At 33.0% G+C, this 13,909-nt stretch overlaps 1 protein-coding gene across 7 annotated transcripts; it reads left to right on the forward strand.

Moving 5' to 3' along the window:
* The first annotated feature begins 6,631 nt into the window (after positions 1–6,631).
* On the forward strand, positions 6,632–13,586 carry LOC111381756. 7 transcript variants are annotated; one of them, XM_023005567.1, is made up of 12 exons: positions 6,632–6,776; positions 7,678–7,786; positions 8,025–8,076; positions 8,472–8,540; positions 8,628–8,665; positions 9,379–9,465; positions 9,689–9,740; positions 9,925–9,987; positions 10,085–10,125; positions 12,193–12,244; positions 12,729–12,763; positions 12,863–13,586. In XM_023005567.1, exons 2-12 carry the CDS (start codon positions 7,704–7,706, stop codon positions 13,446–13,448), a joined length of 1,158 nt encoding a protein of 385 aa, XP_022861335.1. In that variant the 5' UTR covers positions 6,632–6,776; positions 7,678–7,703; the 3' UTR covers positions 13,449–13,586. The 7 variants fall into 7 exon arrangements, with proteins under 7 accessions (XP_022861335.1, XP_022861338.1, XP_022861339.1 ...); XM_023005570.1 differs by having other exon boundaries at positions 9,925–9,984; XM_023005568.1 differs by lacking the exon at positions 6,632–6,776 and adding an exon at positions 6,919–7,175.
* The last annotated feature ends 323 nt before the right edge of the window (positions 13,587–13,909 follow it).

Below are 13,909 nucleotides of genomic sequence, written 5' to 3' on the forward strand. Positions count from 1 at the left end.
CACTAAAGTTTCCTAACTTTCCTATGTAGGATAAGTGTTAGGCAAATCAAATTATTCCATATTCATAGTTTCAAGTAGATTACTTTGACATTCAATATTTCATCCAATTGTAAATGTTTTTCGACAAATAAATATATCACGTTAATCGCCTCGCGGAGTAGAAGGTGAATATATTAGGTCTCGTATTAATTAAAATGTGGGTCCCACTAAAACTGGGCTCAAAGTTGACCCATTTCACTAATAATTTTTCAACAATCCCCCACATAAATGAAATATGTCGGTCTTTTCCAAACAACAATATTTGATAAAATTTTTGAAGTAAAATTGAAGAAAACTGCATCGGGATAAGTAGCCAAAGGCTTTGAGCTTTTCCGAGTAAAATTTATTGAATTTACTTAGCCAATCAGTAGCAAATTGCTTTGAGCAGTCAGTCGTTCATGTAAATCTAGACAATAGAAGTCACACAATTCTCTTCAAACACAATTGATTCTCACATTTGTGTTCATTTTGGTTGGACACCTCCTGGTTCATGAGTATTTTTAGAGAATTCATCTTCACCTAATTCTTTTAGAAGGGGTACCTTCTCAACCACATATGTGGTTTCTATAAAGAGTATTCTACTGTACTCCACTTGAATAAATTAATATATAGAAACCATTAAATGCGTAACTTAACCTATCTCGCTGCAGTTAAGCACTGGCTCATTATGGGAATTGGTAGGAGTAAAAATCTCATTATGGGAATTGGTAGGAGTAAAAATCTCCCTAGTATGTAATAAGTTTTTCACAGTTCGGTGGTCCCTTTGAACTTAGATCTTGAGATCTCCAGTCAACTAGGTTAGGTTGCCAACATGGAAACTTTTTTATTACTGTATTGGTTTTAATCCCATCACCTTTAATGAACTTTCGACCTGCTCTCTTGTTAAACTTTTCGTTAGCGGATCCGTAATATTCTCTTTTGATTTCACATAATCTATAAAGATAATATCAGTAGAGATCAATTGTCTAACAGTATTGTGTCTACGATGTATATGTCGAGATTTACCGTTATACATAGCAATTTATGCCCTACGAATTGCTGATTGACTATCAGAATACATACATATCACAGGCATAGGTTTTATTCAACATGGAATATCTTCTAGAAAGTTTCGTAGTAAATGGCTTCTTCTCCAACTTTGTCTAATGCAATGAATTCAGATTCCATCGTTAATATAGCTATATATGTTTATTTTGAAGATTTACATGATACCACAGCACCTCCAAGTGTAAAAATATATGTACTTGTTAACTTGGAGTCTTTAGTATCTGATATCCAATTTACATCATAATATCATTCAAGTAATGCTAGATATCTCGAATAGTGCAATCCAGAGTTTTTGGTATTTTTTAAATACCCTAAAACTCTAACAATTGCAGGAACAAATCAATAAGGATAGAGAACATTGGAGACAAGTATTATTAAGAATAATATCCGTGGTTAGAACTCTGGCAGAAAATAATTTGGTGTTTCGTGGAGATAATGAGAAGATATACCAAGAAAATAGTAGTATTTTCTTAAGCTTAATTCAAATAATTGCTGAGTTTGATCCTGTAATACAAGAGCATATTCGTCGAATTCAAAATAAAGAAATTCATTATCACTATCTTGGACACAAAATTCAGAATGAGTTGATACTTATGCTATCGGGTGAGATCATGAAAATAAGCATCGAGAAATTCAAAGAATCTAGGGGCTTTTCTGTGATATTTGATTGCACTCCAGATTTGAGTCACGAAGAACAAATGTCTATAACACTGAGGTGTGTTGATATTTCAACAAGTCCAGTGAAGGTAAAATAATTCTTTTTAGAATTTTTATTGGTGGATAATACATCTGGAAACGGACTTTTTGATGAATTAGTGAATGTGTTAAATAATTTAGAACTTGATATTGATAATATAAGGGGTCAAAGATATGATAGTGGTGTTAACATGAAAGAAAAACATAAAAGGGTACATAATAGACTACTACAAGTAAATCCTAGAGCATTTTACAATCCTTGTAGGTGTCATAGTCTCAATTTTGCTACTTGTTGTACAAAAGCTAAATCTATATACTCTATTTTCATCATCTACTAAAAGATGAAAATTTTTTAAAGATAATGTAAATGGTCTTACTCTTAAGCCTTTGTCTCAAACACGTTGGGAAAGTCATGTTGAAAGTATTAGAGCAATAAGATTCTAAGTTCCACAAATAATAAATGCTCTACTTGAATTGGCAAGAGTTGATGATCCTAAGACAAAAAGTGAGGTGAAGTGTTTGGCAACATATGAAATAGAGAATTTTGAATCCTTACTCGTGATGGTTATTTGGTATGAAGTGTTGAATAATATTAATAGAGTAAGCAAACATTTGCAAACAGAGGACATCCATATTGACATTGCCATAGACCATTTAAAAGGGTTCATTTCGTTTTTCAAAAGCTATAGAGAATCTGGGTTTGAATCAATCGTGATTGATGTTAAAGAGATTACAAGTAAATTTGACATTGAATCGATATTTCATGAAAAAAGAGTTATACGTAGAAAGAAGCAGTTTGATGAGATTTCTTGTGAAGATATGACAGAAACAGTTGAAAAATCTTTCAGGGTCAATTATTTCTTATATGTAGTAGATTGAGCTCTATCATTGCTTCAAAATAAATTTGAACAATTTCAGAAATATGATGATATTTTTGGATTTTTATTTTATTTGGAAAAACTTAAATCCATCGATGATGCTACATTGAAGTGCTGTTGCATTTGTCTTGAAAATTATTTGAAGCATAACACAGTATTCGATATCGATGGAATGAAATTATTTTCTGAGATGAATATTTTAAGGGAAGCAATATCTATAGAAATGAATAGAGCAGTTGATGTGTTAGATTACATTAAAAGAATGAATAGTTGTTTTGCTAATGTTTGGATCGCTTAGAGGATATTATTGACTATCCTAGACACTGTTGCGTCTTCGCTGAAATAAGTTTTTCAAAGTTAAAATTGATTAAATCTTATCTTCAATCAACCATGTCACAAGAGAGGTTGAACGTGTTAGTTATGATTTCTATTGAAAAAAAAATGTCAGAAAAATTTGATTTGAGTTATTTGATTACTAATTTTGTATCTCAAAACCTGAAAAGACTAAATATGATGCTAGCCTAATCTCTCAGAATGTAAGTGATATTTTATTTAACAATTCCATATTATAGATTGTACAATTTTTTCATTTAAATATAGATTTTTTTTATTTAAATATTGTTATACGTGTAGAAAAACAAAGTATGGGTCCTCAAGATTGCCGACTCGCTTAGGGCCTCCGAATTGTCAGGGTTGGCTCTGAAATAGTACCACAACAAGTACCTCTTTTATTTTAGTTAACATAAAAGTACAAAAGTTAAGGACTTAAAAATTACACGTGTCAAGATTTAATTGCTACATCATGGAATAAAAGATGTTACTTGAGAAATAAAAGCATAAATCAAAGCTAGGTATCCAATATTAATGTTTGTCTAAGCAAAGATAATCTCGAGGACGAATTTCATTTGAGGTGTTGTGGTTCGGTTGGTTTTGTCAACTTAAAAATAAATAAATAAAATAAAATATTTTGCCTTGGAAGCTTGACTCACATAAGAAAAGAAAAGTTCAAATATAGAATTGATTAAAAGTCCAAAGATCTAACCATTTTAGTTGAAATAAATTTTAATCAAAGAAACTGTCAACTACCTAAGATATGGCACAATGGTCATCTACATGGCTCTCTAGCAATCCCCACCCAAGCTCAAGTCATCATGTAGATGTTCTTATTAAAAAACTTATAAGATTATTTTTGGACTTAAAAACTCTTCAAATTTTCACTTAAAAACTCAATATAAGAATGATTATTATTATATAACTCTTCTATTCAGTTTTTCAATAAAAATGGAAGTAAGAAGAGGAATGTCACTTTTTTACCCCCCACATCTCCTCGAATTCAATTTTCACTTTTCTTACTTTCAAATTTGTGTTAGTTTAGATTATTTACAAGAAATATTACCATAAGTTTGATTATTCAAGACAAATAATTTCTCATTTCATTTTAAGAATAAAAGTAGATGGTGGAAGTTGATTTTTCCCTATGAATATCTATGTATATTTTATGTGTATAAATATAATAGCAAGCAATAAACCGTAAAAGGTTAAATATCTTTTGCAATAACAGATTTCTATGATCCCAAGAATTCTTCAAAATTAAAAATTTCACAGCTAATCCAACTACATGGAAATATATGGTATGAAGTTTTTTTAATATTTTACAGGTGAATATGCATATTTGACTAAAGGGAATGCACCTATGAAGTTTTTACAGGGATTTATGTTCACGTGTACTTTATAAAACTTTTTAGATTGAGAAGGGATAGTGAATGAATGAAAATTGCATGGATTGTGGAGATGCCAAGGGGAGAGAAATCAAATCAAATACCAACGTTGAATATGCTTCTTATGTTTTAATGCTAAGACTAAGATAATGGATTTAAAAAATTATTTGTGTTTGAATCGTATTTCAATTGGGCACGAAATTAGATTTTATATGATTATATGAATTGACGTTTATTAAATTATGTTAGTATGGCATGTTAGCATATGTTTTAACATGAATATATGATTAGGTGTGTGGATTTGGACATTTGAAAACGTAAAATAGAAATTTTATAAAACTATCACTGAAAACCAAATTTTGCATATTATTGAATGAGACAAGTAGGTTATGAAAGCCCTATGCGTTGTGCTAATTAGCTTTGGAATCAAGTCATTTGAATGTCAATTTGATAAAATATGCCATTTTTCGTGTGCTGTATTCATTGTACTTACGAATATCTTTTGGCATGCGTGTTGAGCGTCCATTCGAAATCTTATTATATTATACTTGAATGAGTTTAGGAAATACTGTAAAATACTTCAACTATGCTTGATCTTTGGGTAGCACATTGCAGGGCTAAACTCTGTGAACGTACGCTAACCTTCATTTCCATCCTTATTTTAGTTTCATTTATTCAATAAATCAATTAACTAACTTAAATCATTTGTTTTCGGTACTTAAAAAACATGTTTTTGAAACAAATCCAACTCCTAATATCTGGAACATTACACTTATGGTCATTGCTTCGTTTATGGATTTATTTTTCCTATGAATATGTCACCAATTTTCAATTTTTCATATAATTTGATGTATATATATATATATATATATATATATATATATATATATATATATATAGAGAGAGAGAGAGAGAGAGGACTTTGCAAAACAATGTTGTTTTATAACTATATTACTAAAATATTTTATGGATAAATCTACGTGTACATAATTTTTTGTACAGAAAGATGTCCTACACTCACATGGGATGGGGTCTACCATAATAAAATATTCGAGTAAACCTCATCCGATGTGAGCAGAGGACACCTAGATGTACAAAAAATTATGTACATCAAGCAATGCCCATATTTTATATATGGGAAATGATATCTTTTGCTCCAACGGTGAATGAAATATATCAAACTTGAAAATGAATAATAATCTAATCAATCCCCAACAAGTTAATAGTGCAAATTAAAGAAAACGAGGTTTGCAAATATTCAACACATGATGAAATTCTCTATCTTTTTTGTTGAGAAAAAAGAAAAAATTGACATTCTTTCAATTGTTGAACAGAATATGAAGAGAACCACCAATTGTTTTCGCAATTCTCCGAGCCTCAGATTTAAAGTTTTCTCACTTGTGGCTATTGCTTCATTTCTTGATTTATAATATTCAATCATTTGGGGATTTTATTGGTGAAATGAAGTTTGAGATTTTTTTTTTATAGGTGTAGGGCTTTATTTGTACTCATCTTCGATAACCCTTTATCGATGAAGGATGGAGGCGGCGAAGCCACACGACAATGATCTGCTGTCGGAGATTTGGCGCTTGAAAAAGAAAGAGACGTTGTATTGAGAAGGGAAATTCCTGAATTGTATGGAAGATCAAAGAGTTTATATCCTGAAAATTCATTTGAACTTTTTCTTAAAATATTTAAAATGAGCCCTTAGGCTCGTATGGTACTCTTTTTTGTAAGAATGAGAATGAAAACACAAGACATAGAAAGTCAAATATTGGGGGGACGTTTGTTTCCCATTTTTATAAAAATGAGAATGAAAAATATAGTCGTTATGAATCATATACAAGAGATAGAAATTCATATTTGGTAGCTTGATGTGATGAATAACGATCATATTTTTCATTTTAATGAGGAAAGAATGGAAAACAAACCGGAGCATAATGAATTGATGTGATGGATAATGATTATATTTTTAATTTTGTGGCCAAAAATCTCGTTTGGTACCCATTTTTTTAAAATACATTTTGCTCTTTCTTTTTTTCAACTACACATTCTTTATTAAAATATTATTACACGTAAATAAAAAAATTATTCCTCACTTTTTAATCACATATTTTTTATTAATTTATTATTCTAAAATATATTTTTACATGAAAATGAGTTACAACGCCCTATGAAAATCAAACGGGGTTAAATATATGTCACATTTACCACGAAAAGAAAAGTTTTTAAAAAATATCTAAGAAGGGCTTAATCATACTCTCCATGGAAATAGCAGTCACTATCAGGAACTGATCGACGCGCTTATCTATTTCAGATTTTTTGCCTGAATTTTGTTTTTCATAATTCCCTATTTCTCAGGGACAAATTGTCGTCAGTGTTTCCGTCACAGTCAAAGGTATGCCACCAATTCGCTCTGATGTGTATTCAGCTCAAGAATTTCTTTTTATTTTCCACCTTTTAAGATCAATCTATGATATGTATTGCATTTTGTTTTCATCTTTCAGGTTCTTTTTAAAAAAAAAATAATAATAAAATAAAAAATTGTGGCAGCTATGCTATTTTCCAAAATTATATCTGTGCAATTTTGGCACTTATATACAGAAATTATTAAAGTTTGATCTTCTTTTTCATTTTATTTCCATTAAAGTTTTGAGATTTCGAGTTCACCCAAGATGTTGAAAATTTGATAGATATAACCTCAAGGCTCTGAAGAGATCTTTGATTTCACTGAGGAGAACGATAAGTCTAGAAGGGGCTATTTCCATCTCCTATTCCCCTAAATAAAAATCAATTTGTACAATTTTTTCCCTAATTATGCTTGTGTACTGATTTCGCTACTGTTTCCTATCATTTGCTTACTGAAATGTGTCATTTCTGAATTAAAAACTTCTGTTTACTTCCCTCTTCCTATTAGTGTTTTGCCCTGTAGTGTTGCAGTTTTTTCTGATATTGCTTCCAAAAATGCCATTATCTGAAATTTCTTTTCTTCTATGTATATGACGAGTCAAAGATCTGCTTATAGAGTTTTACATGGTTTATTGATTTAACGGAGTGCAGAAGCCACCACTCTTGCTGTGTGGTTTAGCATAACATCTTATAGGCTTAGGTGATATTCTTAATAAGGATAATAAAGGATGAGTACATCATTTTGCTAGGAGCCCAAGTATCTCTATTTCCGCATCAAACATAAATTTGTCAGATGTATTAATCTGAGGGACAATACATTCTAATTCTTGTGTTTCCATCACTTAAATTGCTCCGCTTGTTAAGAGTAGAACGTTTCTCCTTTTTTGCAGTTCTATTGTTTGACTACTTCAGGCAAATGGAAATGACTAGTGATGTCAAAAGTTCTGGTGAGGAATTAGTTGGTTCCAGGGTAAAGGTCTGGTGGCCCAAGGACAATAAGTAAGTGTTAGGGAATAAATCTTCCTTGTAGTCATTTCTGTTAAATCGCTGTTTATAGTTTCTTGTTAACTGTCATATTTCTTAACGTGCTTAATTTTTTGATATAGCACTCCTGTTTTCTTTTGGCATTTCCAGTTGAACTTGGAAATTGTGTCAACTTACTTCGTTCTTCTGTAGTTTTCAAATAGAATAATAGTAATCGTGGACATTTTTCATAATTCAAATTCCGGTTTTACAGATTCTGTGATGGGGTTGCTGCATCCTATGGTCTTTCAGGAAAGAAAAACTTGGTAGGATGTGAGGCCAGTAATTTTAATGGCTGGTGATAATTCTTTTGTAATTGAGGCTATGTTTGAGCCACATTTTTTCAAAAAAAATATATTTTTAAACAGTGATTTGATATCATTTCAATCACATATTCTTCAATAAAATAATATTACACGCAAATTCAAAACTTTTCTTTATTTTTTAACCACACATTTTCCATCAATACACTATTCAAAAATGCATTCTTAGGAATATAATGTGGCTCAAACAAGGGCTGAATGTAGTTAAAGTTTTATGCTAGTAGTTCAATCTTTCTGCCACTGTTTTATATTTAGGCATATAATTTATGAAGTCTGGATTTTTATATCACCTACAATGTTATTATTTTTGCTTTTGCTTATTTCAACACCACCTGTAGGTGGTCTATACCAATAGCGTTGAAAAAATTTTGAAAAGGGAACCAGTTGAAGATGTTTCTTTTGATCAAGTAGGCAACTCTTGATTTAGTATCCTTCTCTTCTTTGGATTGTTCTTTCTCAATACACATTTATGTTTACTCCTATGTTTACTGTAGGAAAATACATGCACTTCAGCCCATGCTCCATCTTCTATGTAAGTGTCGTTATATATTAGGCTTTGCCTTTAATTTTCATATGTATTTTAAATAATTTTGGCTACAATTTTCACACTTGGAAAGAAATGTTGGGAGAACCCAATTTGTATATCTTGCTAGTCATCTGAATTTTGTTCCTTCCCTTTTCATGTTATGAGAAAAGGAAAAGGGCTAGAAGATATATATACTTTCCGATTTTACCTGAAATGTTTTTGAATTTGATACTAACATTACCTTGAGGTTTTGTTTCAACCTTGGATTTCAACATTGGAAATAGAAGTGAGAAGCTATTCCTAACCTTTCTCTTCTGCCAAAATACAACACAAATTTTTAAATTTCTTAAAATACAGTCCTGCAATTGCTAAACTGAAGTAAACCTAACATTTTTGTTTGAGTTTTTTATTCCTCATTTGAAACTTAATCAGCTAAAACACTCTTTTTTGCATAGTGGGGGGTTTGTCAAGGAAGATGATAATATCATGAACGACCTTAAAAGAGTATACAAGTATTTGAACTTGTGACCCTTTCTTCAAGCCTGAGTATCTTCATCGCCACATCAACCTTATTTGTCCCAGTAGCATTAGCTCGAGTTACTGTGCAGTCTATTTGATTATCCCTGTTTTATGCTCTCTAACTTGTGAAAAGCAGAATTCTAGGAACCATACGAGCCATTGTCTTCTTCCCTCGCTTGAAATAATTTTCTTACATTCAGGATCCCCGAATTGGCTACAGATGTCAAAGATCATGGCGAGGAATTGATTGGCTGCAAAGTTAAGGTTTGGTGGCCTAAAGACAAAAGGTGACTGCTCTAGAATGCTGCCAGACTGCTCTAGATATCTGTTGTTTTGCTTTTTTTAGTTAATGATACATCCTGTTACTTTACATGCATCATTTTTTGTTATACCACTGCCCTTTTTCTCCCGCCAAGTGCTCTGGGCTCTAATTATCAAGGGATATTCGATGAAGTTTTCCCAATAAAAAGATCTCTGTTCATTAGTTCTCGCTTGACTTCTATTTTGCAGGTGTCGTGAGGGGGTTGTTGCTTCCTATGACCATTCAGGAAAGAAGCACTTGGTAAGATGACTCTCTAAGCTAGGACAGCAATTTTAACTGCAGAGTATTTTTTATGCATTCCTGAATGTAATCCGAAGTATCTAATCCTTTTGGTCCCTTCCCCACCTCCTGTATGAAGGAATGTATAAGCCATGAACTTAGTATCCTCTGGCTTCATTATCTGCTTACCGACATCTTCTGTTAGGTGGTTTATACTAATGGCGTCGGAGAAATGTTGGACCTAAGAAAGGAGCATAGGGGAACGGTTGTAAGCAATCCCTAGATTCTGCCATCTTTCCTTTCTTTGTTTTTTCTTGCCTCTTCGAAATTTGTCAGTTGCTTATGTGTAATTATGTTTACAACAGAACCAAAAAACAGGCACTCCAGCTCATGCTTCAGCTTATGTGTAAGTGTCTTCAATTATTGGCCATGACCATTGATTTTGTACAAGTTTCTCTCTTGAAACAAATGTATTGCTATTTAAGCATATTTTTTGGGGGAATATAGTTACTATTGTTACCCATGTTTCGAACTGCAAATGATAGCAGGTATCATGGGAAATCTGAGGCTGTAACTATAGGGTTATGATATGTTGAATTGCAGGAATATAGATCAAAGTTCCTTGGCTATTTTACCTTATGCTAGCACAGATATTAATATTTGATTCATAAAATTCTAATTGTGGGATCATAGGCTCAGCTACAATGTGTACCTTTTTCTTTATATTGAAGATAAACTGGTGTCAATGTGTATTCAAATTGCTTAAAATAGCTGTGAAACTGAAACCTATGGAACACCTCAGTACTTAGGCCCTGTTTGAGCCACATTTTTTAGAAAAAATACATTTTAAACAATGATTTGACATCATTTCAACCACACATTCTTTAATAAAATAATTACACGTAAATCCGAAACTTTTCTTTATTTTTAACCACACATTTCCTATCAATACACTATTCAAAAATGCATTTTTTTAGAATAATGTGGCTCAAACAAGGGCTTATTACACAATATCAGAAACGTGTTTTGTTACCGTATCCTAGTATTTATTGTCAGACATGAGTAAAACTCTCTCTACACACACTTGTGTCCTGGCACACATGTTATTGACGCTTTACAGGTACACTTGGCAATTTGCATTTATGCATATCTGCGATGAATTGAGCATTTTAGATTTAGGAACTGAAAGCAGTGGTAGGGGTGTGTACGTGTGGCAATAACATGCCAAGTCTCAATGAGTTTTTTAGTTTTTTCACGCACGTACATCCACCACTACAGATTTCATATTGCCACAGCTTCATAGTTGATCTATTAAAGAGTTGGTAAGATTTGGTAATCTGTACATTATCGACCAGCTCACTCATCAATTGATAGCATTCTTATTAGCTGATACCAAGACCGAAAATTCCATAAAACACACAATATCTTAACTGATGACAATGATGGTGGATGCAAAGGTGCCTGAGCCAAAGCTTTATGGATCTATTATTCATAGGGATGGCAATGGGCGGGGCGGGTGCAAGTCGCCCATTTCCATCTCTCGTCCTGTAGAGTATTTTTGTGAGCTTGTTTCGTCCCCATTCGCAATTAAGGCGGGGCTGGGTGGGACAAGGTGGGTCCCTTGTCACATCTACGATTCCGTTTAATTTTTTTTGTTCGTTTTATTTTTTGCTTTTTTCTGTATATCTTTAATCGGTGAAAATTAGTACCTTTTCCAATTTGTTAAGAAGAAATCCCTTTGCCTTTAGAAATGATGATAATTCTTTTCTTTTTGTTTAATAAAAACTTAAATTTAGAATAAACTTTAATCGGGCCGGGTAGCGGAGTGGGGATCGTGTTTCCCATACCCGATTTCGCACAATGATTCCGCCCCCCCCCCCCCCCCCCCCCCCCCCCCCCCCNNNNAGGTCCCCCCCCCCCCCCCCCGGCAGCACCTGCCCCGGGGTCCATTTACTTGATTAGTTGGGTAATTCTTGTCCGGTTTGGGATGGGTCCTGCAATTATCGGGTTTTACTGACATATAATCTAACAATATCATAACTTCTGTGCCCTTTTAAGTTTTGTATTTTCATCAATGTCTTTGATGTTCTATTTTTATAATTTTCCTTTTCTAGGATTTCATATCATATATAAAACTTATTGTTTGAGTGATTGCTTTTTACGATGACTTTATAGTCATAATAAACATTTTTTACCAAATACAGTTGTTTGAGGTATTAAGTTTGTTTTTTAATGAGTAGAACTGGCAACACTATTTAATTTATTGGATGAATTGGAAGTGTTACGGAAATTACATGATTATTACATACCTTTTTGACAGCAGTTGTAGCCCCTATTGGGTTACCTTTTTAATTGCTAAAAAGTTGCTTTTCAAAGTCAAACATTAATTTTAACCACACATTTCGTAGGACCCACACAGTCTCATCAATACTTTTGGACCCATTAATAACTTTCATGGCTTGCTGATATGCAGGACGGGTGATGATGACATGGAATCTCATTGGCATGTGAGGAAGAAGCTCAAGGTAAGTTGGCATTATTGGAGGCAAATGTCTCTGGTGCACATGGAAGTGTATTTGTTTGCTTTGAGAAGTTTTTGAGAGCACATTCTTACCATCTATACTAGTATCGAATCTTCGAGAGCGGATTCTTACTATCTATACAAGTATTGAATCTGAGAAATGTACATTTTATGACATAATATCTATTTTAGAACTTTCCTGGGAGGTCTGCTCCCTGTCCAGCATCGCATCAGTTGCTTCTACTCTTTCTGTAGTGGTAGATACTTCCAGGACTTCTTTCAGTGAACTATGCTATATAATTATTTCATGATAGCCGTAAATGGAATCTAATGATTATTCATGGGAATAATCCTATGTAGCTTTGAGAGCCTGTGACATGAAGATATATTTGCAGCTAATAACTTGTTGCTGAAGGCAATCTGTGATTGCTTTGAAGTTTAATTATGTTCGCAAAGCAGTTAACTTTACACCTGAACATTTTTAACAGGGACAACCATTGGAACTTGTAGTGCCATCTACGAGGTAACTATGTTGCGTCAATATTACGTACGAGGATTTATGCATTAGTCCTTATGTAGAAACCTTTTGAGCTATTTATCATATCACTTGTAATCCGTGCAGGTCAGAAGATGAGAAAGAGAAGAAACTGGAGAATAATATGCAAGGTGATAATGAGCTGGTTAATTTCAAAGGCTACAAAGTGAAGGCCAATAATATATCCGTACTTGAGGCCGTATTTTCAAAATACGGTGATATTGCAGCTAATTGTTTGTACAAGTCGACAACCGTAAGAGCTTCTTTACTTGATATCGTATCTGATGTTGTTAAACGACTTCAATATTATGATGTTGAAGACATTTTAACTGAACTTAAAGTATTGGATGACGAAGTCTCGGATTTAGAGGCTACCAAGATAGATGTAGCATGGCTGCATCAGCATTTAGCAAAGGTCCATGAGTTTGCAGCGTGTTATGATAAGACGCTGTTGCTCAAGGAGGCGAAAGCGAACAGCAGACTTGTCCTTGGTGCATCGAAAAAGGAGATGTTAAAAAGGCGCGCTGAGCTTGTTGCTGCACAAGAGCGCTTTAAAGACGCCGAGAAACGGGTGAATGCCATGAAACTCGTTGGCGAAAGAATCGAGGACGACGTCCAAAAGGCCACGGCTAAAGAGGACTTTTCGAGAAAGCAGTTAGAAGGGCTTCTTTAGACTGCCTTGTTCTCTGTTGCACTGTGAGATGATGTATGAAATGGTTTGTAATAAATTGAATTGTATTACGAAACTTTATAGTCTTATTTTGTGTAAAATTGGGGAAAGCTATCTCAATAAATGAAGTTTTATTTTCAATACGGTTACAATATATTTCATTCCATTGAGTCGACTCTGCAAAATTCTTGAAGGATTTAGATCGATAAGTAACTTGTATGTTTCATGGTTTAAAAGGTTTATTATGTTAAAGATAAAATTTTATAGTAATTAAAACATTGGTTGAGTTACTTATGTTGTAACTTGTCAATTGTTAAAATATTTGGTTAAACATTTGTTTGCCTTCAAACAAATCATAATCTAATTAACACAAACATGCAAAAGGTTTTTGTTAGATAATCTGTCATTTTGTCGTAGGATTGGAATCATTATATAAAATCTACAAATAGTTTAAGGGTCATATT

This window comes from Olea europaea, unplaced genomic scaffold (assembly GCF_002742605.1).
Source record: "Olea europaea var. sylvestris unplaced genomic scaffold, O_europaea_v1 scaffold2367, whole genome shotgun sequence".
Taxonomy (NCBI): domain Eukaryota; kingdom Viridiplantae; phylum Streptophyta; class Magnoliopsida; order Lamiales; family Oleaceae; genus Olea; species Olea europaea.

Coding starts and splice junctions, on each gene's coding strand:
- LOC111381756 (XM_023005567.1), top strand. CDS start 7,704: ATGGAAATGACTAGTGATGTCAAAAGTTCTGGTGAGGAATTAGTTGGT. Junction 8,541..8,627: donor AAGATGTTTCTTTTGATCAA/GTAGGCAACTCT, acceptor TGTTTACTGTAG/GAAAATACATGCACTTCAGC. Junction 10,126..12,192: donor GCTCATGCTTCAGCTTATGT/GTAAGTGTCTTC, acceptor GCTGATATGCAG/GACGGGTGATGATGACATGG.